Source organism: Haemorhous mexicanus, chromosome 6 (assembly GCF_027477595.1).
Source record: "Haemorhous mexicanus isolate bHaeMex1 chromosome 6, bHaeMex1.pri, whole genome shotgun sequence".
NCBI classification, from domain to species: domain Eukaryota; kingdom Metazoa; phylum Chordata; class Aves; order Passeriformes; family Fringillidae; genus Haemorhous; species Haemorhous mexicanus.
The window spans coordinates 14427501-14452936 of record NC_082346.1 but is presented as its reverse complement, the minus strand read 5'-3'; the positions used below and the strand labels follow the sequence as shown (position 1 = coordinate 14452936).

At 43.6% G+C, this 25436-nt stretch overlaps 1 protein-coding gene across 17 annotated transcripts in view; it reads right to left on the bottom strand.

Moving 5' to 3' along the window:
* LMO1 (LIM domain only 1) overlaps positions 1–25436 on the bottom strand; it is a 144244-nt gene that overhangs the window by 46083 nt on the left and 72725 nt on the right. For 9 of the 17 annotated variants that reach the window (XM_059848898.1, XM_059848897.1, XM_059848899.1 and 6 more), the window contains 4 exons: positions 21079–21168; positions 17984–18042; positions 16330–16498; positions 8499–8601 (listed from right to left, as the gene is read on the bottom strand). In XM_059848898.1, the coding sequence (XP_059704881.1) occupies positions 8499–8601; positions 16330–16353 (127 nt within the window). In that variant the 5' untranslated portion in view covers positions 16354–16498; positions 17984–18042; positions 21079–21168. Of the gene's footprint in view, positions 1–8498; positions 8602–13770; positions 13893–15172; positions 15325–16329; positions 16499–17983; positions 18043–21078; positions 21169–23880; positions 23993–25436 lie in introns of those variants that run through there. The other 8 variants (XM_059848896.1, XM_059848903.1, XM_059848902.1 and 5 more) reach the window with 8 other exon arrangements.

Genomic DNA, 25436 nt, shown 5'->3' with positions numbered 1-25436 from the left:
AGAGAGAAAGCAGAGAGGAACAAACCCGGGACAGCTAAAACACAAAAGTCCACCCAGGCCTGATGGGGATCAGGCACATCCCCCAGATATCCAGGCTGGAGTTCTGGGGGATGATCACTTGTGGAGCACAAATTCCTCAGTACTGCAAAACGCTTTGAGGATTAAAAGCAGCAGTGATTTGCCAAGTATCATAGCTGGAAGTAAAGACAAATGCTGCAACAAGAGCAATAAGCCACCTGCCAGCTGTCTTTTATATTAAAATATTTCAGTGTTCTTAGAGCTGCTTAATTTCCCCTCTCGCTCCAAGTCCAGAGGAACTTTGTGGGTTGCTAGCTTTGCCATGCAACAGCGACATTGCTCATTATTTTTAAAATAGATTTAGAAGCTGTGATCACACAGCTCAATCTGAAAGCATGCACTGTTTTTTAGTATAATGCGGTCCTTTGCCGTCTCCTGCAAATGGGTTTAAAAGCAGTGGTGGAAACAATGTGTGCTTAATCTGAATGTGGACTGCAGAAAGGTTGCACACTCAAATATCCTGTTTTATGTGGTATCTGGTTGTATTTTAAAACACTTTTTAGAGACTTGGAGCCAGCCGAGGTCACAAACAATCACGCACAGATTAGAAAAGGGAAAGAAGCTGGGGGGAGTGATGTGGAGTGCACTCTGGCACACTGAAATAGGACACTCTAAATATCACTTAACATTTCTTTAAAATAAAAACTGGCTGAAATAGTAAGCTTCAGAGAAACAATAAATGCAGAGGTGGTTAAAGAGTTTTTATTCAAATAAAGTCTTGCCCCAGGAGATGGAAGTAGAGTCCTGAAATACAGAGATAGGATTTTACATGTGCTAAAAGCATCAGTGTGACACTTTTTGGAAAAAAAAAAAGGTGGGGGGGGCGGGTGTGGGAATACCTTCGTTGTTATACATGACAAAATAGCAACTAAATGTTTGCTTTGATCCCAGCGCGTAAAGGGTGAAGCTTTTAGGCAAGGAGCGGCAGGTGATCTCAGCTCTTCTGCAAGTCCTAATGCTCCTAAAAGCCACTCTTCCAGTTTCTGTAATTGGGCATCAGTAGTTAATGTAGTATTGACTGCATTACATGCTCCTGTGCATCCTCTCACTAATGCCAATTGCATCACCTTGTACATTTACCATATTGCTTAGCCAATAGCTGTTAAAAGCAATCCAAATCATGAATCATATAGGAAACTTTTAGCAAGACACGACATCCAAAGGAGACAATTTACAGTTGAGTTAATCTGGGTACATTAGCGAGACATGGATTCAGGAAGACAGACCAATTTATGTTACTTTGGTTTTACCCTTTATTGCTTTGTATAGGCAAATGAATGGAAGGGCATGGAGTAAAAACAGATATAAAGGAGTCCTTTTCAAAACAGATCTCCATTCTGTGCAGACAGGTCAAAGGGTTTGAGACTGATGCTTATTTAGGCTTTCATAACCGTAACAGGGTACTTACAGAAATCATTTTCCACAAAGGACTATAAGAATAAATATATAATGGATTCTGAATAATGTTCAGTACCCACCCTCACTGCAAGTACATTAATGCAGAAACCTGGCTGCTCACCATTACCCAAGGCATGGCCTGTCCAGGAGTCACCTGGCACCAGGAATGCCAGGAAGAGGCTTCACACAAGGTCCCAGGCAGGTCTGCTCATGAGCTCAAGGCAGGAGGTGCTCTGGGAAAGACACCAAGGCTCACCAGCTCAAGCCAGTCCTCGGCCCAAACATCTCAACCACATCACTTGTGAACACGCAGAAAGTCCAGTCTTCTCCTCCCTACCTGCCTTGAAGAGATTGCATCTTTTTGAAAGGTATACCCATTTCTCTGGAATGGAAGGAAAGGATACAAGTGATGAAGAGATCTTGCTTAACCCACTTCAGCTGCAAGGTAGAGCCAACCAGGAAAGAGATTAGGAGTGAGTTCCCTCTGAAAAAGTACATTTTATAGAACAATTTCACACTGGGTGCTTGACCAAAAGATGCATAGCAAATCGACATAGCCCCTTTCTGCTGTTATGATCAAACTCTGTAGCATCAGTAAAATAGAGATGGGAAGAAAAAAAAAAAAAGAAAAAAGGACAGCTAGGAAGTGCGCTGTTCCCTCAGCTTTTATGGGTAGGGAGTAATTTGTAGTATTTGTGGAGGGGAAAAAAAGTGGTAAAGAAAATCTAGGAGAAATAATGGCTGATCAGCCAAAAACTTTACAAAAGAAAAACTGAACTGCATCCTTAAATATTGGATTCCAAAATACTGGAAGCTCTGGTGCTCTAAGCCTAGTTTAAAAAAAGATCATGATTCCCCTTTGAAAAGCTTCCAGAAGTCCCTTCGAAAGAGTTGCACATGCAGGGAAAATGCCAAAACAAAACATTTTCACTAGCTGATCAATTTAAACAGCTGTGGTAAAGCTGCAGCCACTGGCACCATCATTAACAATTTAAAGCATGGCTGCTTTTGTCTTCCTTCCCAGTTACATTCTCATTATGCCTTTTTATTTATTAGAAACACAGTCCTCCGGAATACATTTCTATATCTCAGATCCATAATAAACCAAGTAGGAACATCCCTGGCTTCTACTCAAATGGATGTTGGCGAGAGGGTTAATTGTTTAATTCTGGTCCAAGTTCTCTGCAGTTCAGTCATGAATATGCAACAATCATCCACTTTTTCTTTAAGAGAAACTAGAACTGTTGATACAAATTGTTTAAAAAGAAGACAAATAGTACTTTCACTGCCCAAATCACCCTTTTCAGAGTTTGATTAGCACATGGGGAACTCTGAACATTAGTGTAAAGAATTCAAAAATGTTCAATGAAACTTAAAAACCAGTTAAATTTGGACATGAGCATCCATTATCTGCTTCGATACGGAATGTAAGTAGAAAGTAGTTTGCAAGAACATTCACTGGAGAGTTGAGCATCTGCTTGCATGGACAGCACCCCACATCGTGCTTGGAAACTTGGCTTTGGGAGTCATCCCACTGGAGGACAGAGAAAACACACACACAGAGAACTAAAAAACCAGTAGCTGTGGAGAATTCTTCTCAGATAGGTTTAATTATGTTAATCTAATAGTGAACAACTTTCATTTCAAAACGCCCTTCCCTCCACCCCCAAGTCTTCAGTGAATAGGAGCTACATTCACTGAATAAATCATTCCCTGGCAACAGTTACGCACATTTATTGAAGTTGGGGGCAGTGATTTCTATAGGGTTTAAAACTATGTCTGTGTATTCTAAATGATGACAATTCTGTCCAATTTTTAAAAGATATAGACCCATTGGAGTTTTATAGTTCAGCATTAAGCAGCATCTGCAGTGCCTTCTTTATTCTTGTACTGCAACACTTAATGCTTGATGCCATTATTCTGATTCTGAATTGATTTCAAGTACAATACCTTATTTGCCATAAACTTTCATATTCTTTACCTAAGTAGGACTCCTCGCAGATGCAATCAGTCATAATGCTAAAAGAACAGTTTGCCTTTAGCAGAAATGTTCATGCTAATGACAGCGAAGCAAAACTTTGAGCAGCAAGCATATTTCCAAAGAGAATAAAACCGTCTCTAAACACAACGCCTGAAAACCTTAAGAAAGCTTCCAAATGAAATCAATTAATCCTCCAACCATGATAAATTTCTTAACCATTTAAGAAACGTATTTCAGACTCTGCTGTGACCCTTTATCACCAGACCTAATGGATTACTTTATTAATAATGCACTGCTCTTAAAAGGAATTTTTCCGAAGATTCTACCATAAGAGAGCATTTTTGGAATGGCTATGACAAACAGGCTGACATGTTCACGTTGTATTTATTAAAGATAATAAAATTTAACACTAACTCCAAAGAAGACAAATTATGTTCTGCTGCCAGGGTATCAAGTACACTTTCTACTGCATTAAACCAAAATTAGAGCAAACTGATTTCCAAGAACAAGATGCTTCCTTTGCCCTATTACCCAAGTTGAAAAATGTCCTTGCACTGTTTCAACGCTTGTTATGTCAACCAGGCAATTATCACATGTCAACAGCATCTGGGGGTGAAGTAGGATGACATCCTACCCAGATCCTTCAGCCATCTAGTCTGAACAAACACTAGGAACTGTTTGATCGCCTGCCATACTCCTATACAAAGCAGTTTGCTCCTCTTAGGCCTGCTACCTCCTTTCATTCCTTCCCACAGGATGAGATTTCTTTAAATGGATACCTAGGTTATCAGCTCCAACTACGGCAGCCTCCATTTCTTGAATAGGTTTAGGCCATTACTTTACTACCCCATCTTTCTGCCACGCTTCCATATTTGCCATTTCAGGGGCAGAGGGCATTTCTAGGAAGAACTACCTCTAGCTCCACACTTGGTCAGCTTTGGAGAAACAGTCCAAATGGTTTTTTAGTCCTTTATGGCCAAACCAAGTCTCATGTTCTGCTGCCAAATGTGCTCCAATTTTATTTAGAATACTTCTTTGACAACTTTTTATCTCCTCTTCATGAATATTTTAATCCATTGCTGTAATTCTGAGTCACAAAAGGACACTGTGTCATGAACTAAAGCCAGTCCAAACCTCTAAATCACACCAAAACCATATGTGTGAAGATCAAGCCCTCAAAAAAACAACAGGTAACTCAGCTAGAGCGGCAAAAATAAGGTCTTTGGTAACCTTTATAGGTCAGCTTTGGAATAAGATGATGTCTGGGAAGATGCGTATGGATTCTTCATACATGGTAAGCTAGACACCAGTGGACCACGGAGAAGGTCCGAGGTAGAGTGGCACAGCAGATAAAAAGAAAAAAGAGAGAGAGCTTCAGGAACATTAGGCAACTGAAAAGTTAAATTCCATGTCTTGTGAGTAAAAGCCACCATGCCATCTCCCTTTCTCTCTCTGCATGACTCCTCAACAGGCACACCTGAGAAAGGTAGGCTCAAAGGAAAACAAGACACCAGCAGCACGCAGAACAGCTACGCGGCACAACTTGTGTGTATCATTGCTTTTATCCGCAGAACAGGATTACCTGGACCTGTGCTGCTGGAGATAGGTGTCTCTCCATATCCATCTACCTATCCAAAGGTACCTCCATATGGCAGCTGGCACTGTCCCTTGTGAAGCCAGCCTACGGCCCTGCTGTCCTGGCCAGGGCGCTGTGGCACAAGTCCTGTCACTGACGTTATATAATCCATTTCTCTGCTTTTCCAATTCCAAATGCTGTGTTTTTTTACCTTCTGCGTGGGGCAAGATGGGCTTTCACACAACAGGGAACCCAACTGCTGCCACTAATCCAGTTTCCAATTACCTAATATTCATTTCCCTGAATACCTCCCATCAACCTTAGACCCATTGTCCAACCCCAATGCACACAACCACTGAGTATCTACATTTTTCTTTTAATTTTTAAAGAAACGATGAAATTTTCTTTCTATATAAAACCAAGGTACATGTTAAATGGATTCCTCTGATATTTTACTCAGCCTACTCTTGTGATCTGTTTAATCAGAGTTCTGCTCAAAAACACAAAGGACCCGTGATTTGGGGGGCTCCTGTCTATGCAAACATCAGGATGAACACGCAGCTGATCAGTGTTTTTACAAGTGCACACATACTCCACAATTTGGATGAAGGATGCCATGTCTGGTTAACACAGCACAAGTTAGCTGAAAAGGAAACTTTCACCCCCCACACACATAACAAAGAGCCGTGATTTCTATTAGTGCATTTCATACCATACATGCTGATTACCAGGCTGTGCTTCATTGTTAGCAGAGATTACAGCTGGGATAAGCTGCAGCTTTTTCCTAATTGCTATTATGATGACTGAATTTTTGTTTTGTGTCAAGCATTATTCACACATTATACTCCAAAATTTGATCCCTCTATGATGCATTATTGATTCCATGCAGGCAATCATACTGCCGCCAATGTGAAGAATTAATTTGGGCTATTCTACTTGATTTGCATTGCTCCATCATAGCAGAACATAGTTCTGGAGGGAGGCACAAATTGAAAAGATTTAACAAAATACAGAAAATGCTGCCGCCCTTTAAAAGAGATGAATCCTAAGGAGGGGGAAAAAAAAACCCCAAAAACCCAAACCCAGCACAACACGTGTGGTCCAGCGAGAAATAAGGTCAGTCAGCCAAATTCATCTTAGTCAGAGGAAGGTTACAAGAGTAGCCTTATGCCTCTAATAAAGTAAACTAGCTTGCTTCAACTTATATTGCCAAAGAAAACAACTGAACACCTCTGAGAGTGACACTGCTTCAAAGCCTTTGAAACCCTGTTAGCTTCATTTGTTTTCCCAGCATAAGCAATACTCAAGCACTTAGCGTGTCTTTTATCCACAGGCCAGTCAACTGCAAAGCTGATCTAGAAGATGTGTAACAGATGCTCCACATCTACTCTTTTTTTTTCAAGTTCTACTGTGTTAACAAAGGAACTTACAATATCTTAACAGAAATAAAGCCCATGATTTAGGTCTTTTTCTCCCCACGAATAAGATTATTTCACAGTTTTGAGATGCCAACTTAATTAGCACGGAATAAATTCAGAAGGGCATGACAACTTATACAGGGACTTTGATCTCACATTGGTTTCACTCTTAGTCCAAATCTGATTGAATCTACGTACAAGGGGGCACTGAAAATGATGCATTTCTGCTTGGTCTCATATTTTAAAGGTGTCAAGTCTTTGTGAAAAGCTCACTTTTTTTTTCATAGTCCCAAATGCTTCATGAAACAAAACCTCACATGCCATCCCAGAAACTGGATTCAAATTCTACATGCACGAACATGCCAGAGGGAGAATTTTAGAAATCAAACTTACAGTGAGGTAAGACCTCAAAATGCTAAGTCTAAAATACTCCCTTTTTTTCGGAGGCAAGGAAAGGAAAGAGGGAAGAGAAACTTTAGAAGACTTCTGGTCTTTCAACAGTCGAGCCTTCCTAATTATTCTGCAGTGCAGTACTAATTCAGTTGTAAAATACTAGAAGACAGATATGGGTTGTGGAATAAAAATAATATAATTTCAACTTAATAGCATTGAGCAGCTTTCAGTACTAGTCACAAAACACAGTTAGCATGACTCCGACACAGGAAAGTAAGTGACTTTGAATTACAAGTTATTTTTCTCATAAATATTTTAAAAAGCAATATATATATTCAAGTAAAATCAATGCTACTGCCAAAATGCCCAACTTCCAATTTCTCCAAGCTCTTTTGCTCCCTGTGAAAAGCTATTTCATGTCTACAGTCTTACAAATATTCAGTAATTTCTGTTATTTTCAAATGGCAACAGCCTATGACCTCTATTTTTTAAACACTTATAAAGAGGTTCCCGAAATAAATTTTAAAAGATCAGGGAAGTCCATTACATGGCCCACTTCATCCACTTATACAGGTGGAATGAAATAAGGAGATAACAGGTAGAAATGCCTGTTAAAAGTTAAGACGCAGCTCCCACTTTCCGTGCACAAAGTGCCACCAAGGCGGAGGTCCTTGGCAAGAGGCAGCGCCATGGCTGGAAGTCCATGTGGATGGCTGCAGAAGCCTTCTGCTCTGCCTCAGTTTTAATCCTTGCTTTCAGTGCACGAGCAATGAGGGAAGACCTAAGCCACAAAACAGCCTCAGAAAAACAAAACAAAACAAACCACCTCATTAAAAAGTTGTGATTGAACTTACCACCTTCATCCCAGAAACTACTGATGACTGAGCAGTTAAGTTGCACACCCTGGCAGGCAGAGTGCAAGAGATAGCATCAGGTCATTCAGGCTGCTAACTAACCCTGATCTTCCTCACATCAATTTGTTCCCCTTAAGCATCCTTGATAAGGACTAGTCAGCTTAAAAAAATAAGCATATGTGAAGTCCTAAAATCAGTCAAGCTCTCCTTCAGCTTCATTCATGAAATTACATCCCAAATGAACCTCCACTTCTGCTATTAAAAGAAGGGAGTAAATTCTTAGAATAAACGACCTTTTTTTTTTGCCACAGAGGCTTATTAGCTTATTGTCATTATGTTTATAGCTATGAAGAAAAGCTGTGAGAAATAGATATTAAAGGCGCACATAAAAGAGACCTAAATGGCATGCAAATGAAAGGGAAAGAAAAATCTCAAAATGAGATTTACAATAAAAGCTGGTAAAACAAACAGGCTAAAATGGATATATTAGAGTAACTTGCAGAAAGAAAAATCTACATAGATATTAAAAAAAAAAAAAAATCAAGCTGTTTCTGCTATGTCCTTCAGCAAACAGAGCCTGGAGTAAACCCTTCTTGGCTGTCCGATCATGTCAGAGATGAGATTAAAAAAAAAAAATAAAGAGCAAGCACGCTTTTACCTACGCAAGAGAAAAACATCAGAAGCTCAGAGCAGAACACTCTGAAATGCACACTGCACATCTGTTTCAAAACTATTTATTTCTACATTAGCAGCACACAGAAGACACCGAGCACAGGCTTACACAATCTCAGCCCACCTACCGTCCTCCTTGTCCAGCACCATCATCTCCGCAATCAAGAAAAGGTCCGGGCACAGATGCTTCTTCTCCAGCAGCCTCCGCTCAGGGGAGAGGAGAGCAAGTCTCTGGGAACACAAATGAGCTACGGTACAGCTGATCGTCCTTTAGCAGCAAGTGAGCTCTAATTACCCAGTTGTCCAGCTTTTAACCTAGATTGCACTCAGTTAGAATTACACTCAGAAATAAAGCACTTTGCAGATACAAAAGCAGTCTCACCTACTTTTGTGCCTCAGAATTGCAAGGAACTAAAACTGCAATTTAGAAAGAAGGGGGATCAGAGCTGTTTCTTTGGTTCTCACCTTCTAAATGGCTCAATTTACACAGTATAATCTATTTTAATGTAATTGCCTTTGATAGCTCATAACCCTGGCTGTTGCAACTACACAGCTTTCAGCCTTATAAAGTGTTTTCCCTTTGGATTTAAGCTGAATCTAAATCCGAAATTACATTCACAGAGGCTAGAATACCTAAGCCCGACTAGTGCTGCCTCTGCCTCTCAATTGGTGAGCCTTGCACACTTGCGATGAATAAATGCACGCGTTTCCCAGGGCCCCCTCTGGAGCTCCTGCCGGGATTTCCTGGCGGAGCGCGGCTTCCCGGCTCAGCAGCACCACCTGCAGCCCGCCCGGCCCCCGCCCAGGTGCCGCCGGCCGCGGGGCCACCTGCGCCGCCGCCGCCTTGTGCTCGGCGGGGCCGGGGCGCGGGGATGCTCCAGCTCTGCTCCGGCTCTGCTCCGGCCCTGCTCCCTGCGAGCTGGAATTGTGTCTGGCACCACGCAGCAGCTCGGGCAGGTCAGAGGCTCTCAACTCTCCACAGCTGATGCAGGCTGAGTTACGCCAGCTCCGCTGCACCCAGCTACATTTCACACATCTCTGGTGACCTAAAACTTGATACTAATTTTCTGCGCAAACATTTTGGGTTTGTTTTCACACGTTGGTATTAGTTTCAGGGTGTACTCCGGAGAACGCAGCTCCATTTTCACTAGGTCGATATTAAAATGAATTTACCTAATCAAAAGCGATACAAACACTTAACAGCTTTGCTCCACTTTTCAGAAATGCCATCAATGCTCCAATATAAAGTGACAAGCTGGGGGCCCGCGTCTTTTATCCCACATCCTGCAACTCTCATTCCTTTTCCAGAAAGTCCTCTGTTGTCTCCACTGGCTCTCACAAGGATTGCGGGATCAGACACTTCGCTACCAAGATCAACAGCACCGTTTCACTCATCTCAGTCTTTTAATCTGAGAAAACATTTCATTTCTGCTTTAATGATACTTCTTCCTCCCCTTTACAACTGATACAACGGCACTCTAAAGAGCATGATAGCGGGCTCAAGTTATATATCCTTAATACCGATTTTTAATTAGATTCCTTATCCCCAGCTGAAGTGGCTTTTCCTTTCCCCTTCATTCACAATACTTAATCCTAACAGTCCTTGAGAATATTTGATGTTAAATGTATCAGTTTACATTGAGCTGTTTTCATCCAGGGCTTCCAACAATTCCTGTTTCCTAGTGATACTAGTTTGCAAGTGCTGAATATGTATTTCAGCGTAAGAGTGCCACCACCATAAATAATCACTTTCTTTTAGGAAGTGTCACAAGCTAGAAAGAAGGAGGACTTTATCCCAAAGATTAAAGTCTAACAGTTAAAAGGATCCATGCAAAAACTAACAAAACCACAGCCTTTTTTAGATTTGAGGCACTTCACCACTTCTAATATACTATTGGCCTCCATCAGAAAATGGTGAACTCCAAAAATGTTCCATCTTTCTGTCTGTGTACTTTTCAACCCTGCACCTTCAAAAAGGACAGACTTACCCCAAAATATATGGTACATTTCAACTTCCACTGTTTGGTAACTACAAGAAAGGCAAGGTTTTGATAAAAATGAAGTTAGCCATTGTCTGTCACAGCTGACTTCTGCAGCAGAGCAAACTAGCAGACATAATGCACTCATGAAAAAATATGCAGTACCGGTCAATGTACATTTTATTCCTTTACTGCTCCATCATGTCATAGAGGCTGGATTACTCCCTGTGCAAACAGATTTTCTTAAACACTTTATCTGCTTACTCATTTCACACACCAACAATTTAAAAAAAAGTTTTCTAACCCCCAACACATTTGTACAGCAATTTAAGTCAACTACAATTAACACAATCTGTTGGAATTAATCACGCTACCTGATGTCAGTTTACTTTTTTAAGCAGAAATCTGGTCTTTGCGATCAAAACATTTACGTATTTCAGAACTATCTTAACTCTCATTATCTTGAAATATATAAATGCGCTGCACGGTGCGTAGGTTGGCTTGCCCACAGCAAATTCTGCTCTGATTTACACAGTGGAACTGACTAAAATGAGAGCCTTGAAGTTTTTCTCTTTCAACCTTTCTCTCCCCCACCCCTCTCGTCCCTCTTCTCTCAGTTCCTAACATTTGTTTGGGGAAGATACCTGCCAGAGTTCCACAGTGAACCAGTATTTTCTAATATCAAGTCATGTTGCATCAGTCAAGTTATATTATGTCACTTCAAACATACAAAATGCTGTTACCTCCCTGACATAACTTGACGTGATGCCACAACACATCAAGTCAGAAACATTATTATTGTTGTTATTTTTTCAGCCTGCCCCTTCATCCTCAATGTGAAGACCCACAGAAAAGTATTATTGAGTCTCTACTACTTCTCAGCACCACAGAGCGTGCTTGCCAAGGAAGCTTTTTGCTCACAAACCCGGAGTGGAAACCCAAATCCGCAGTTCTCGCACTGCTGGGGCAATCCTGGTGTCACACTGGGGCTGGCACACAGCCCTAAGCCCCCAAACTGAAAGAGTGGGCAGCTGCCCCTGAGGCCAATGGCCATGGCCCAGCTTCCCAAGTGGCCTTCAGGGATGCAGAAGCAAGGGGCTCATATCTACAAGGCAGCAAATGTCCTCCTTGTGATGCACCAGGGCTTCTGGGAGGGGTAATCCTGAAATCCTGCCTTCTCTATGCAGTAATAACTATGAATACCCCCACCGCTGCCAGAGACCTCAAAAGAAGAAAACCCCTCAAAGAAAAACTCTACATGGCAAAGCCTCTTAAATCAAGGGGAGAACTGGATAGTAGCCACAACACTGGGATTTTTAGATGGTAAAAATCAGACCGGCTTCTGGGAAAGAGAAAAATAAAAGGAAAATAAAAAGGGCCATTTATGGGAGTAAAACAGGCCCGTTTTTATTAACAAGCTCATTCAAGCTTGATTTCAAAAGGAACTGGTTTAGCTAGCAAAAGCTTCCATTTTAGTCCATTTGTAACCTATGCAGGTCCAGCATCCCCTTTTAACATTCACAGATGAGCAGGCAAGTGGAGCCCATTTGAATCAGGCAGAAACAAACTTACAAAGGTAAAACGACCTCTTCATAAAAAGAGTTTCTTCTCTGAGTCTCACCTTCTGTCCCCTATTTCTCCAGAGCATCTTTAAAAGTGACCATAATTTCTCCTCGAGCATAACTACTCCATCAACAGCACAGGAGATTCCTAGGCATTACCACACTTTGTTGCCCTGATCTTCACAACCCTCTCATCAGGGGTTTGTTTCCTACTTTGCTCCTTTTTTTAAGTGCACCCCGCACTAATTTCCTCTTTACCTCTCCCATCCACCACCATTGTTCCCTTTTATACACAGCCACTCATGAAATCTCCTGGAAGGAGGCTGTTGAGAACTGTCTGGATAATCAAGGGTTCTAGTTTCATTTCCTTACAGCACCGTCAGGCTGGCCCTGAGCTCCTCGTGTTTAATGAGTATGTCTGAGACACTTGAAAGAGCCCAAACACCCCTATTAGGGAACCCTCTTCAGATCTCGGTCTCTCCTCGCAGCTCACCTGTGCCTCTCGCCCCTGCAATGGAGGCAGCATCCTGCTGGCAGCCTGTCAATCACACGGGAACAGACACGGGCTGGCAGGCACCCCCTGACAGAGAGTCACCGGCATGAAGACATCACCCGGTTATTATTATTAAGGGGTATTAATAGAGACGTTAAGAGCCCTTCCTCCCTTTTCCTCCAGCAGCTGAGCAAAATTCAGGGGACTCTTGCAACGCAGGTTACCCCTGAAAGTGACCTCGGAGAGAAACACAAACCTTACTCCACACACCAATAAGAAATTACCCGTGTTTAATTCCTCGGTCATTACTTAACCTTTTTACCTAAGTGCACAGGGAGCAAGGGATGAGAAAAGTCTTTCTACTGTTACCTCTCACTGACCAGTTAGATAAGTTCATTCCTTCTTCTCCAACACACGCGCTTTCCACTGGAGCACTACAGACCCCATTAACAACACTATATCAGTTTGCTTCAAGAAACTGGAGGAAAAAAATATGCTGGGAGAGGGATTCTCCGAGGGCCCAGAGGCATGTGACGAGCGTGCAGCGAGCTCCCTCCCCACGCACCTCTCCGGAGCAGCGAGCATTTAACCTTGTGGCTGTCAGCGCTTCGGCCCCCTCCCACACGGCCGCTCGCACAAGCCAGCCCGGGACTGCTCTTCGTGCCCCGTCCCACTCGGCGGTGTCGCGGCGGGCAGACTCTCCCCGTTCTGAGGCAGAAACTCCAGATCAAAAGACAAGGGGAAGGGGAAGGAAAAGAGGTAGAGGGGAGGGAAAAAAAAAAAAAAAAAAGAAAACAGCGAAGGAGAGCATCTCCCACTTGTCTCATGAGCCTGGCATCCACTTTTCCGAGTTGAAGCCCCCGCCAGCCCGGCACAGGGACGTTCTGTGGCCATTTACACAAGCAGGCAGGGCCGCCCTGCCCGCAGCGGGATCGCGGGGCGGCGTTCGGGCACCCGCGGCCTCAGAAGCCGGCGGAGCCGGCCCGGCGGGGACCCACGCTGCGGCCACCGGCGCTGATGGCGGCCCGGTGTCGGGGCTGCAGTGTCAGACCCTCCCCGGCCGGCCGCAGACGCGGCGGGGCCGCGGCCAGCCGCTGCCGCGTCCCCCGGCCGGGGACACCCGCCCCGCCCGGCCCGGCCACCGCGGAGAGCGACCCGCGGCCGCGGCGGGGCCGCCGTCCCGGGCGCCCCGGCCCCCCTTTGTGAGCGGAGCGGTGCGGGACAGGCCGGGCGGCAGCGCCGTGCCGCGGCGCGGGGCAGCTCCCTCGACCCCGCCGCCTCCCTCCGTCCCCCCGTCCGTGCCCCCCTGCCCGCCGCCGGGGCGCCCGGGCGGGAGCGGCGGGCCCCGCGCCCCGATCCCACCTACCGTCCTCCTTGTCCAGCACCATTGTCCCGGGCGCCGAGGGCGGCCGCCGCCGCCGCCGCTCCGGCTCCTTGGGGCGCTCCCCCTCCAGCCGCCGCTCTCGGCTCCGGGGCGGGCGAGGCGCCGGGCCGGGCACCGGGGCGCTGCCGAGGCGGGGGCAGCGGCGCGGCCGCCCCGGCGCTGCCCCGGGACGCGAGTTTGGAGCGGGGCTGCGGCGGGCTACGGCCGCGCTGGGCGCCGGAGAGCTGGAGCCGCGCTCCTGCACCAGCCGCCTCGCCCCCGGCCCCGCCGCTGCAGCTCGAGTGCCAGTTTAGGGATCAAAGAAGAAGGGAAGCGGGGGGGAGAGAGGAAAAAGGTAAGGGAGGACCAGTATCGGGGGCTGCTCCCCCTGCTCCGTCCTTGCCCAACCTGCGCTGTCAAAAATTGTCTTAATGTAATCGCGTGTGATCGCTCACAACCTCTCTCCCCTTTGCTGTTGCCACTGCAAGAGCTTTCCAGGCTTCTAAAGTGCTTTTCTCTTGATTTCACTCTAAATCTAAAATTATATTCAAAGGAAGGGGGGGTGGGAGGGAGGAAAGATGTGAACCTATCACTGAAAGCAAAAGCACTTGCCGCCTGCCTCGCTCGCTCTCTCTCTCAATTTATGTGCTTTGCACTCTCTCCTGCTGCTGAATAAATGCACACATTTCCCAGGGACCCTCAGATTCCCCTGTTAATTAAATCAATTCATTATGCTCAGATCTGATTAGCAGCCCCTTCCCCCCCTCTTTGAATCAATTATTCAATACACAAACATAATTGCCTGTGCCAGAGGTGTCTAAGTATTAGCTTATTTAACTCCAAGGACACTAATTACCCCTAGGGCAAGGGAACTTTTCTCATTAATTCTGACAAAACACAAAAGCACAGTTAAAGTGTGTGTGTATATACGTGTGTGAGAGAGAAGATGGGGGAGCGCATAGCCGAGGAAGGGAGGCATTACTCTAACACACGTGTTACTGTATAAATAAGCTCAATTTTTCTTTCTACCTTCGCGTTAGATTTTCCCCCACATCTTGTCTTTGCTAAACTTGCCCCGTCTGCCTCTCTGTTTTTAAAGTAAGGAACAGACTGGCATTGCCAATCTGTGTCAGTTCTGGAGTGAAAGTGCTTGCATCTAAAACAAAAAAGAAAGAAGTATATGGGACTGATAGGGAGCAAAGCAGAATTTGGAAATAGTTTACTGAAGCAGAAAACTCTGTGGCAGACAGTCTTCTGTACTTTAGAAACCGGTGAAAGGCGCTGCTCCCTGAAGCAGCAGGTAAGATGATACATTATCTAGTATGTACTGGGAACAGTTCTGAATTGTTTACCATTTGAATTAATGTCAGTGCCCACTATTAATGTACTTGCTTCCTACATTTACCATAATGGGCTTGATTTCCATTAGCTGGAGCTGGAATGCTAAAAAGAGCCCGGGCAAGGCTGATGCAAACCGAGATCGACCATCATTGTGGTGTCTGAGACGCATGACTTCTGGCTGGCGTGTAACCCAAGTTTTACCTCTCTGTGAACTTCCTTTAAATTAAAAAAAAAAAAGGGGGAAGAAAAAAAGAAGTAGTAATTGATTCCCCCAAATTAGGTTTTTACTTTCTAAAGACCCATATTGTTCAAGTCCTCAATGTGCACAGAAATATTGAAGATTTTCTTTTTGTTTCCTTAGGCAATGCATGAGCTGATCCATTAATCCATTTGGCTTTATATATCAGGAAACTAATATTAGCTCAGCTCATCTATTAGCTTTTATTTAGGTCCCACCATGTTGCCTTTTTTTTGACTTTTCTTCAGGCTGGTTCCCTTTGAGGGGAGACAGACACTTTTTGATAGATTTCATGGGGGGGATAGTGCTGCACATCATCTCATGGGACCTGTCACATCCTCAGTTCCCCAACTTCACATTCACCCCTGTCAAGACACCCATTATTAAACTTAACTCTCTGGCAACTCTACCCACTCTCTTTAAGGCACACCTTGTACACATCACCTATAGCCAATCTGGTCAAAAACCCCTCAGGCCCTTCCTCTTCACCCCTGCAATAAACCAAACAAACCCATAGTTTAGACTGCTTGGCAACAAACAAGAAATAGGATTGGGAACATAAAATTGTCTTTCATTAGTGCAGCATGTTTTTCTATGAGTGCACACATATAAGGATAAAAATGATTTCAAGCTTTGTAACGCAACAAACCCTGTTAATTCTCTGGTTTTTAATTTCCACTCTGTGGCACATACTGCACCCACAGGAACTTGCTCCTTCTAACTCCATGAATCTGGGTTGTTTTTTTTTTTCTTCCTTTTAAAGGAACACAGCAGCACTTGAAAAAATGCTGACCTTGGAGAACATGGTGCATCAACTCATTTCTGAGCATGCTTTTGGTCCTTGAGCCCATTCCTTTTCTCACTGTGGCCAAGGAGCCTTTTGAGTGCAAAGCCAGAATTTCAAGATCTTGGTATGCAACTCTTGAGCCTGAATTCTGAGCTTGCCACGGGGATGGTGTGGTTTAATCTAAGCACAGACTTACTGAGTGGCAGAAGTTTGTCTGCATGCACTGGAGCTCAAGGTCACTGTTGGGATGCCAAGGGTAGAACAGGAAGAAAATGAGGAAAAGGAGGCTGAGTTTGGTATCATTCTTCAGAAATTATGTTTGCTCTTGAGCCGACAAAGGTGGGGTCACTGGGCATGAAAAAGACCTGGAGGGAAAAGTCGAGAGAGAATGTTGCACTTGTGCAGGCACATGAGAGAGCGTCACACAAGGGGAGAAAAATAATGCCAAAACCCCCAAAACGTTTAATTCCCAAACACACATCCTGCAGTTTGAACAGTCTGCTGCAATCCTGCAGTTAGAGTCATGGGCACTTTTAGGTTTACAACTTTAATAAGGTGAAGAGACAAACCCCAGTGTAAAGGTCCCCAGTCTACATAAATTACTTTTTCTAGTGTGCTGAAGCATTGTCCTGCGTTTGTTTCCTTATATTTGCTCAGAGAGTTATTTCAGCAGAGTGAGAAAGTTTCAGTAATTTTTGAGCCTCCTTCACCCAGTAGATTAAAAGTCTCATATAAAGAATTTCACCACACTTATATTTCAATACCTTGACACTAGAAAAGAACAGCTAGATTACTCCTTTTAAAAACACTTGTGTAGGCAACTGGCCCTATAATGAGTTACTGGGAAAACTTGACATGGATCAGTGTCTGGGAATAAGCCTCAGGTCCCCAACCCTCCATTCTGTGGAACAAAGCACTAAAACAGCTCGCTGCTGGAGGAGGACTAGACAACACCATTGCTGAGGTGCCAGTTCAGCACTGATGTGCACTGGTTTTCATTCAATGATGGTGCCTCACACACTGCCTGGCCAGGCAGTTCTGAGAAGCCATCATGCTCAATACTGCAGAAACTACAGAAAAAAGGGAGCAGCTGTGCTCTGCCCAGGGAAGTTCCTGGTCTCATACTAATTCCTGCTGTTCCTGGTGTGTGAGGGAAGAGGCACACAGGGATAAACACACCTTTGTGCAGCCAGAGCTTGGGCTCAGACCTCTGGGTCTTACTTGGGGCTCTTCCTCACGAGCTGCTTGTACTTTTTTCCTTTTTGCTTGAGCACAAGCAAGAGAAAATGAAGTTTCTTAAGAACAACGCCCCATTCTTATTAAACTGCAAAGTCCACAGTATACTTAAGTCAAGCCTTTAGCAGACCCGTGAGGTTTCATATTATCCTATGCTTGAATGAGGCAGATGACTGGAGTAAAAACCAGCTGATGACATAAAAGCATTCTTCTACTTTCAGTCTTCCTTAATTAAGGACTTGGTTAATGTTTCAGTGTTGGGAATTATAAAGTTTCACCAGGGAGGTTAATATGTTTTTTTATTTTATCTTTCAGCTGACAGGATTAAAAAAAAAATCAAAATAAAAAAGGAAGGTGATTAAGTCACGTGTGCCAGTCAGAATCCCACAGTGAAGCAGCATCAGGCCATACCAAAGACTTCCCTGCACATGGAGAATTTAGCAGTTGTTTTAAAAATCAGATTTCTCAGCAGATGAGACTTTTATCTGCCAGTTTGACACATGGGTTTTATTTCTTGAACTCACACAAATAACTGAGACAATTTGCACAGGTCTGTACTGAATTAGCTACAAAACATCTCTGTTTTTACCCATTTCAGAATCCCTTGCACCTACCTTGCTGGTGTCAGAAGAGAGTGACCACGGGCCTGACCTCATACCACAATTCAGCAGCCCTGTAAAGGAGGAAAATCACAAGTGCTCTGAAAAGTTATGTTCACACAGAACATGGGTGGCAGTTCAAAAGACCACTTAAATACATACCTGAGATCTACAGACCTCAATTATTTCTAAACTCTGGCTTGCTCTACTTCTCTGCCTATGCATTGTGAAAATAAATCACTCAATTCTGTTACTATGTTTTACGTGAAATGAATGTTAAATATTTTCATAAATATAGGCTTTCCCTTAATAAAGAAAACTGTTTTAAAAATACAGCATTTCCTTTGATAGAAGAAAATGGGAAAGCTTCAAAAATAAAACCTCCAGAGAATAATTCTTTGCCACTTTGATATAAGGCTGGAACTTTAAACCATTAGGCTTTATAATCTGTAATGACCTTTTAGAGAAATTTACAGTGGATAAATTAGTTATTCAGAAGTTGTGCTGCTGCTCTCCATAGGAAAAAGTTTAAAGGATTTTTTTTTTTTTTCAAAAATAAAAGTAGCAAGTCCAGAATTTTTGGACTGTTTCTTGTTTCATAAGAAGTTCAATGGGCAGATTCTGCACCTCTCATGTCCAGAACAGCTCAGCTGCAGTGGAATCCATGAAGTTTCTTTCTACATGAGAAACTGGTATCAGGAAGGTTTTGTGAGTGGGTGCAAACTGCTGGGGCTGAGGTTGGGTGTGACACACTGCAGATCTGCCAGTGTCTCCCCAGCACCAGCAGAGGCAGAGAGAGGTCTAAGGACCCAAGTGAACAGCTCTAGAGGAGGCCCAGACATGGAGCTGGGACTGGCTGGATTTCCATGAGAAAAGCATAAATACAGGAGGTGCTTTCCCAATAGAAGCCTCCTTTCTCCTTCCACCTCTCAAAACTCTCCCAGGCTCAAGTGAGATGTGCTCTTCCATTTGTATGGTCCATCAGGTCTCAACAGTGATGTAAGATTTCAATCTGTATCCAGCTGAAGTTGAGCAAAAGTTCAGGGGTGCACCTTTAGCCCAATCTTTCTGAGCAAAACATGGATTCTGACTCTGCCACCTCTCCACACTGCAGGGCCTGTGCAGAGTTTCTTTAACCCTTAACACACATATCCCAGCAAAAAGACACCTCCAAACTTATGAATAAACTCTAGTCACAGTGTTTTCATAACATCCCTCTCTTTCATTTGGATCAATAATTGACTTTTCTGTATATTCTTCTCGACATCAAGGTCCATTGCTGCTGCAGTGTTCTCCTGCAGATAGTCCTGCCTTTTACTCCTCACCTTGGTAGAGTAGACAGACCTGAAAGACAAATCTGGCATCCCTACACCTGCCTCAGTTGTTTCTGGAGGAATCCAGTGAGAAAGTGTTTGGTTCTGGAGTGACACGTGGAGCTCTCGGGCTTGTTGCCACATACTCTGTTATGATCAGAGCTTATTGCTCCCAGCCTGATGTCAAGCAGAGACTAATCAAATGTGGGATGGGTGAACAGAGACAGAGCCATGGAGCTGCCTTTTCATCATCTCTTACTATCAGCTCTTCTTTAAACTGCAGCAGCACACAGAGATCCCAGGCATGGAGCTAGACCACAACATATTGTCCAAAATTCCCAATGCCCTTTTCAATAAGATAGCTTCTTTCTTCACTGCCTTGCACTAAAAAGACCAGGCAAAATTGACACAGAACATTTGGAGATGGAAACACATGAATTGAAAAGACAAACTGCAATGTCAGGCTCATGTTGCTTTGTGATAACAATACCCTAAGACTCTCCCAGTGTCCCCTGTGTTTTGTGGCTCCCTCTGCCTCTCCTTGGCATGGATGACATTTGTCAGGTCTTCATAACATCATTTGAACAACAAACATGTAATCTAAAAATGTTGAGCCCATAGGAAAATGGCTGCTGGCACAGGAGCTGTAGGTGCACACAAAGGATATGGTGTGGCAGCTGAGCACACAACAGAGGAATTCCAGCTATTCCCATGTTAGGGAGGGTTTGTTGCACTGGGCTGTTTTGCACTTGAATTCATCAGCATCCAGTTCAGTCTGAATCTGATGGTGATAATCTTCTTCATTCATTAACATGTGAGATGAGAAAACACACACACAAACCAGAGAGATTGATATTTTGGTGTTTGTTTGTTTTAAAATAAATCCATACTGTGAGAGTACAAGAGTTCTCTCTGAATCCAAAGACAGAAACAAGTTCAATGAAGATGAAAGTTAGGGAAGATGTTCTGATGAAAGCAGGCAGGTGGAGGCTCTAATGAAGGCATACACTATAGTGCACATCTTGCCAATATTTCTTAATGAATAATATGTGCACTCAGATGAGAATAGTATTGATTGAGGTCTGCAGGGAAAATTCTCTAGGAAAAATTTTTATTCTAGGAGCAGAGTCCTTTTTGGAAGATTTTGATCTTTTCCTGCTGCAACCTTTCTCCTCCCCTCTCTTTGTGCTACCCAAAGCAACTGGCAGTCAAAAAATGAAAAGCCTCCCCTGCATCTAATGTAGCTATCAGATCCAAAAAGAAATTTATACACCAGTACTAAGAATGGCTGCACCATTCTCCTTAGCTGGTAGAGGACACAGCAGTGTATAATTAGGACTGGATTACTTCGCTCAGAACTGGAACAGAGAGCAGATGTCTTGCATTAATATTGGCATTTGATTTCACACACTTTCTTTGCCATGTTTGCAAAACCAATTTGCCTTCCTATCTTGGATCTTGCCTTTCGTTTGCTCTCAGGCTGCTGCAATGCAAACAAAAAGCCACCAGTGGCAGTATGAAAGTACATGTAGAAGTTCAGGCCCTTACAAAGCGCGTAGAGCTTAGGATTTAATTACTAATGTAAAATATCAACTTATTTTCTGATTGTGTTGCTGAGATTGGTATGGTCGGTATGTTCCGCTGATGCCAGCTCAGACAAAAGAGGTCATGACATTAGGATGCTTTTGTGAACATAAGCCAACAGTAAAGAAAGACACACCTCTTCCAAATTAATGTCATCAGACTCTATCTGTAATACAGATGAGAGATGCATCCCCCTTCTCAAACACAGCTAACCTTTTTTTCACCTGTTTTTCCACACAGGGGACTTCAAGTCTTGATTTTGCTCCAGTTCAACTTTTCATGTGCAGAATCCTTCCAGAGGGCCTACAACAAAATTTCATGCTGTTAAAAATATTGGCCCCAATTCTGAACTGCAGCCAGCTTGCATTTGATAGCAGCTTTACGGCTGCAGCTGGGTTCTGGAGGTTTCTTGGGAGGCAAAGATGATCTGCCTTAATTTAGGAGCATCCAGAGGCTGATCACAGTGTTCCACACTACAGCAGCACAGAATAACTGTAATGTGGGCAGCATGCCAGCAGCAGGGTGATACTGACAAACTCTGGAGTCAATACAGGGGTGCAACCCAAATTGCCTCACCCCTGAACCTCTCCTGCAGTGGTAGCTTTGGCTTCAAGACACTGTTTGCTTTACTTGGTGATGGGAAATGCTCCCCAGACCTTGCCCTGTAGCACCAGGAACACACCTGTACCACCTGTTAGCAGGTGGCAGCACCTGTTTGCATCATGCAGAGCTTTTCCTACCAAGGTGCTTTGGGAAGTTGACTCTACCCAGACCTATATCCAAACCCACAGTTGCTGCCTGTGTTCCCTTGTCATGCCAGACACTTAGAGAAGGGGGTGATTTCTGTGACAGGGTCAGAGAGACCAGGAGATTTTGTGCTTGTAGACCACCAAGTCCTTTCCCCATGAAAAGCTATCTCTTTTCTACCTACTCTCTGTACACAATGGCAGCAACTCCCCTAGTCCTAAAGAATGTGTGGGATATCTGAACAAAATGACAAATTAGGAAAAGACAACTACAATGTTGTAGGGGTAATTTCACATTATTCTGGCCATCAGCAAATGACAGAAGTGCAAGGACTAAAACAAGAGAATAACTGGAAAAAATGGTAGTGGTTGCCACAGGTCTGTTTAAGCAGGTGAGAAACTCAGTCTGAAAGCTGTAAAGATAACTACAGAAATGATATCATTCTCTCAGTGAGAGCTGGAAAAGCTTCTGTGCTCACAGGGAGGTCAAGAAGTGAGAGCCCAGTGGATCATTTTGTTGCGTTTTTAATGCTTCATGGCACAGGGTCAGTCAGAAATCCCTGTCCTGAGGTCATGGTTGGGGCAGTGTGGAAAGCAATCTTTTCTGCTGCTGGCAAGGCCCTGCTCAAGCTCTGCTCTTTCTCTCTCTCAGATTATTACAGCCCACTCCTCCTGCTCATCATGCCATGGTTAAATTCACCCGGGGCATGGGCATTCAGCTTCTCTGGGATCACAGAGGCCCCAAGGACCTTCCCTGTGGCATTCTGTCCAGACTGTTGCAATGTGGTGCAACAAACAGCCATCCAAAGCTAACCCTGGGCAGCATTTGGGGCAGTAAAATTCCTCACCGTGCCTGCTGATAAGCAAGGGCTAATATTTATTTTTATCTCCACATTTAAATAGCATGAGTGAGACAGAATGAGGAGCATGGATGGCAACAACCTTGTCTGATAACTGAGTAACAAGTCCTATTTTTATGGCACTAGCCCCTTGTCAATGCAGCAGTGTGGTTACACTTGACATGTGGGGAAACAGGGATAATCATCCCTCTCTGAACCTGCCTAGGAGATGCTTTGACCTAGAAGAAGTTTGACTTAGAAGAAGCTGAGAAGCACGCTTTGGAGGGCCTCCTCATGACTACATCTGTTTTAAATAGACTTATTTTGACTATGGCTTCCATACCAAACAGCCACCAGAGTCAAGTGATCACTTAAAAAGGCTGAGATACAAACTCTGCAGTATTTTACAGTGGATTTAATAGCTAAGCCTTGGAGGAAAAAATACCACCCTGCAAGCACACAGCTGAAGCACGGACATTTAATGAATGCTGCTTACTGCCCAAATGTGAATTCACACTGCAACACTCTTGCAAATGATCTATAATGCCTTGCATTGCTGGTATATCAAATTTGCATAAATATACCTCAAATATTTATAAATTAATATATACAAGCACGTGTTTAAAAGTGACTATCAAAAGTGCATACACACAGAGTTCCTACATGCTCTAATTAACCCAAATAATCACATTTTGCCTTATTAAATTAAACATTATATGGATAAAATGTAGCTTGCCATCTAAGCACTAAAATACTGTTAGAAAGAAACACTACTGCCAAAAAAGAAACAAGAGAACATGGCCATGGAAGAACATTTAACTGAAATGTAGCTGCAGGATCTAATGCCATGGAATGACTAACAATAATATATATATTACTTTTAAACAAGCCAGCAGTTTTGGATAACTTCTCTCTCTGGTACTCCAGTTTCAGCCTAGTGAGCTATAACTGCTCAGGATAAGCAGAGAGCAGTAAAAGAGCCTGCTAAACCTCTTGCCCATTTAAAAAGGTTTCCTCAGAAGCAATGAGAATTCCTTATTTCCTCCAGCTGCTTATTTACTGGTGCTTCCCTGCCTTCATTTAATTAGAGCTAAAAAACAACAGCAACAACCATCCCTGATAGTTTTTAAACTCTTTCCAGCTAAGAAACCCTTTACTTCATCTAGAGGTACAAAGAAGCACTGAGGACAGCTGTGGAGTTTGGAACAAATTTCTTGGTGGGTCCCACTTTAAAGCTTTTATACACATAAGAAATCTAGCCATGACTGAAAGGAAGTGATTAAAGTTTTTAAAGACTACAGAGTTTTACACAGAGTAGTGTGATACTCAGGACCAATTAAATGTCATCTTAAGTACCTAACTGAAGCTTTTTCTTTTTTTTTTTTTTACACTAGGAATCAGTTAAGTGGAAGGTGCCAAATTAAACTTACATTTGAACTGACTTAATTTCAGGTGATTATGCATCGTAACTTAAGAATGATTTCAGAAAGCTTTCAGTGGAGCAGTCTCTGTTAAGTTGGCTTCAGGAGCACTCTGTTAAGTCTGAAAAAAGAAAACACGCCAGGGCAATATGACATGCTCAAGAGCAAATAAGTGCAACTAACAACAACAAAAGTGTTGCAATTAAGCCCACAATAACGCAGGTGGCATCACATGAGGAGGTCTCAGTCAAGAGAGACTCAGTCTGCACAAGGACTCTGAGTGAGTGTGTTCCATTTCAGGCAAGAGCAGTAAACCCCAGGTTTTCTTTCTCCAACATGTGACAATTTAATTTGCCACATGTAATAACATGATATAATTACTCACATGCCCTTTCTTTGATGAATGCTTTTCTCAAGCAAATATGACTTTGACACATATTAGGGACAAGGGGATATAATAAAACTTTTGGAAAGGAGGCAGGAGGTCCTGCAGTTAAAGAACTAGACTGGAACTAGGGAGACTTGGAATTAAATCCAGGTCTGGCATGTTTTCCATACACTTCTAGCAAGTCTCTTGGGCACCAAAGCACAAGTCAGGTGGCTGATAAAACTTTTCATAAATGCTTAGGTGCTCTTGGCACAAACATTTAATTAGAAAATAGAGGCTAGATGGCTGATTAGACATAAACTAAGAGTGTAACCCTTGGCTTAAACAACCCTGGCCACCCATCCCCATGTCCCCTTTTGGAATGGTGGTTGCTTTCATTGTTTTTGTCATTTATTTCTCTGTTTACTTGGGTTATGCCAGTGACTGGGGCTAAAGAATGGTCCAAAAACTGGTGCAAAATTTCCAGGGCAGCCTGCTGAAGGCAAAGGGTGGGAATGGGCTGGCTCTGCTGACCCCAGTATGCAGCTCCTCATACCCACCTACCTACCTACCTACCTTTCTTCAAAATATGGCCTAAGAGCTTGACATCTCTTTTGTGAAGCTCTTTCATGTGCCTCAGAAGGTGTCACCTGGACCAAAAAACCAACCAAACAGTCTTTTCTGGCTTAAGGTGTGTTCCTGCAATTTCTCCTGTTTAATTTACGTGTCATCATTAATAAATCATTGGGCTGGAGCAGAAAGCATTTCTCCAGGTGGCAGAATAGGTTACTCATCTTGGTTACCACTCCCTGTTTAGCAGATTCTGTTTGTGTTTTACACCTAACAGTCTTTGGCTAATCTGTCCCCACTGGCAGAGATTCATCCCCGTGCCAGATGACTGGAAAAGAAGGGTTTTCTCTCCCTGTCTCTAGGTTTGTATCCATGACAGTTTAACAGGGAGAGCTCCATTCTGGAGAAGGATGGAGAAGGTCCTTTCAGCTAGGATGCTCAACAGTCCAGGGAGGAGGGTCTCTCCTGGGAGACAGAGGTTTGGGTAGCTTGGAAGAGAGGACTAGTCCCACCTCTGCCCACTGAGGTGTATTAGGAAGAAGACAAGAGACTCACTCAACCATAAAAATGTGCCAAAGCCAAGCACAGTCTGATTCTCAGTCCTTTGCTTTTCTGTCAGAATCCTACC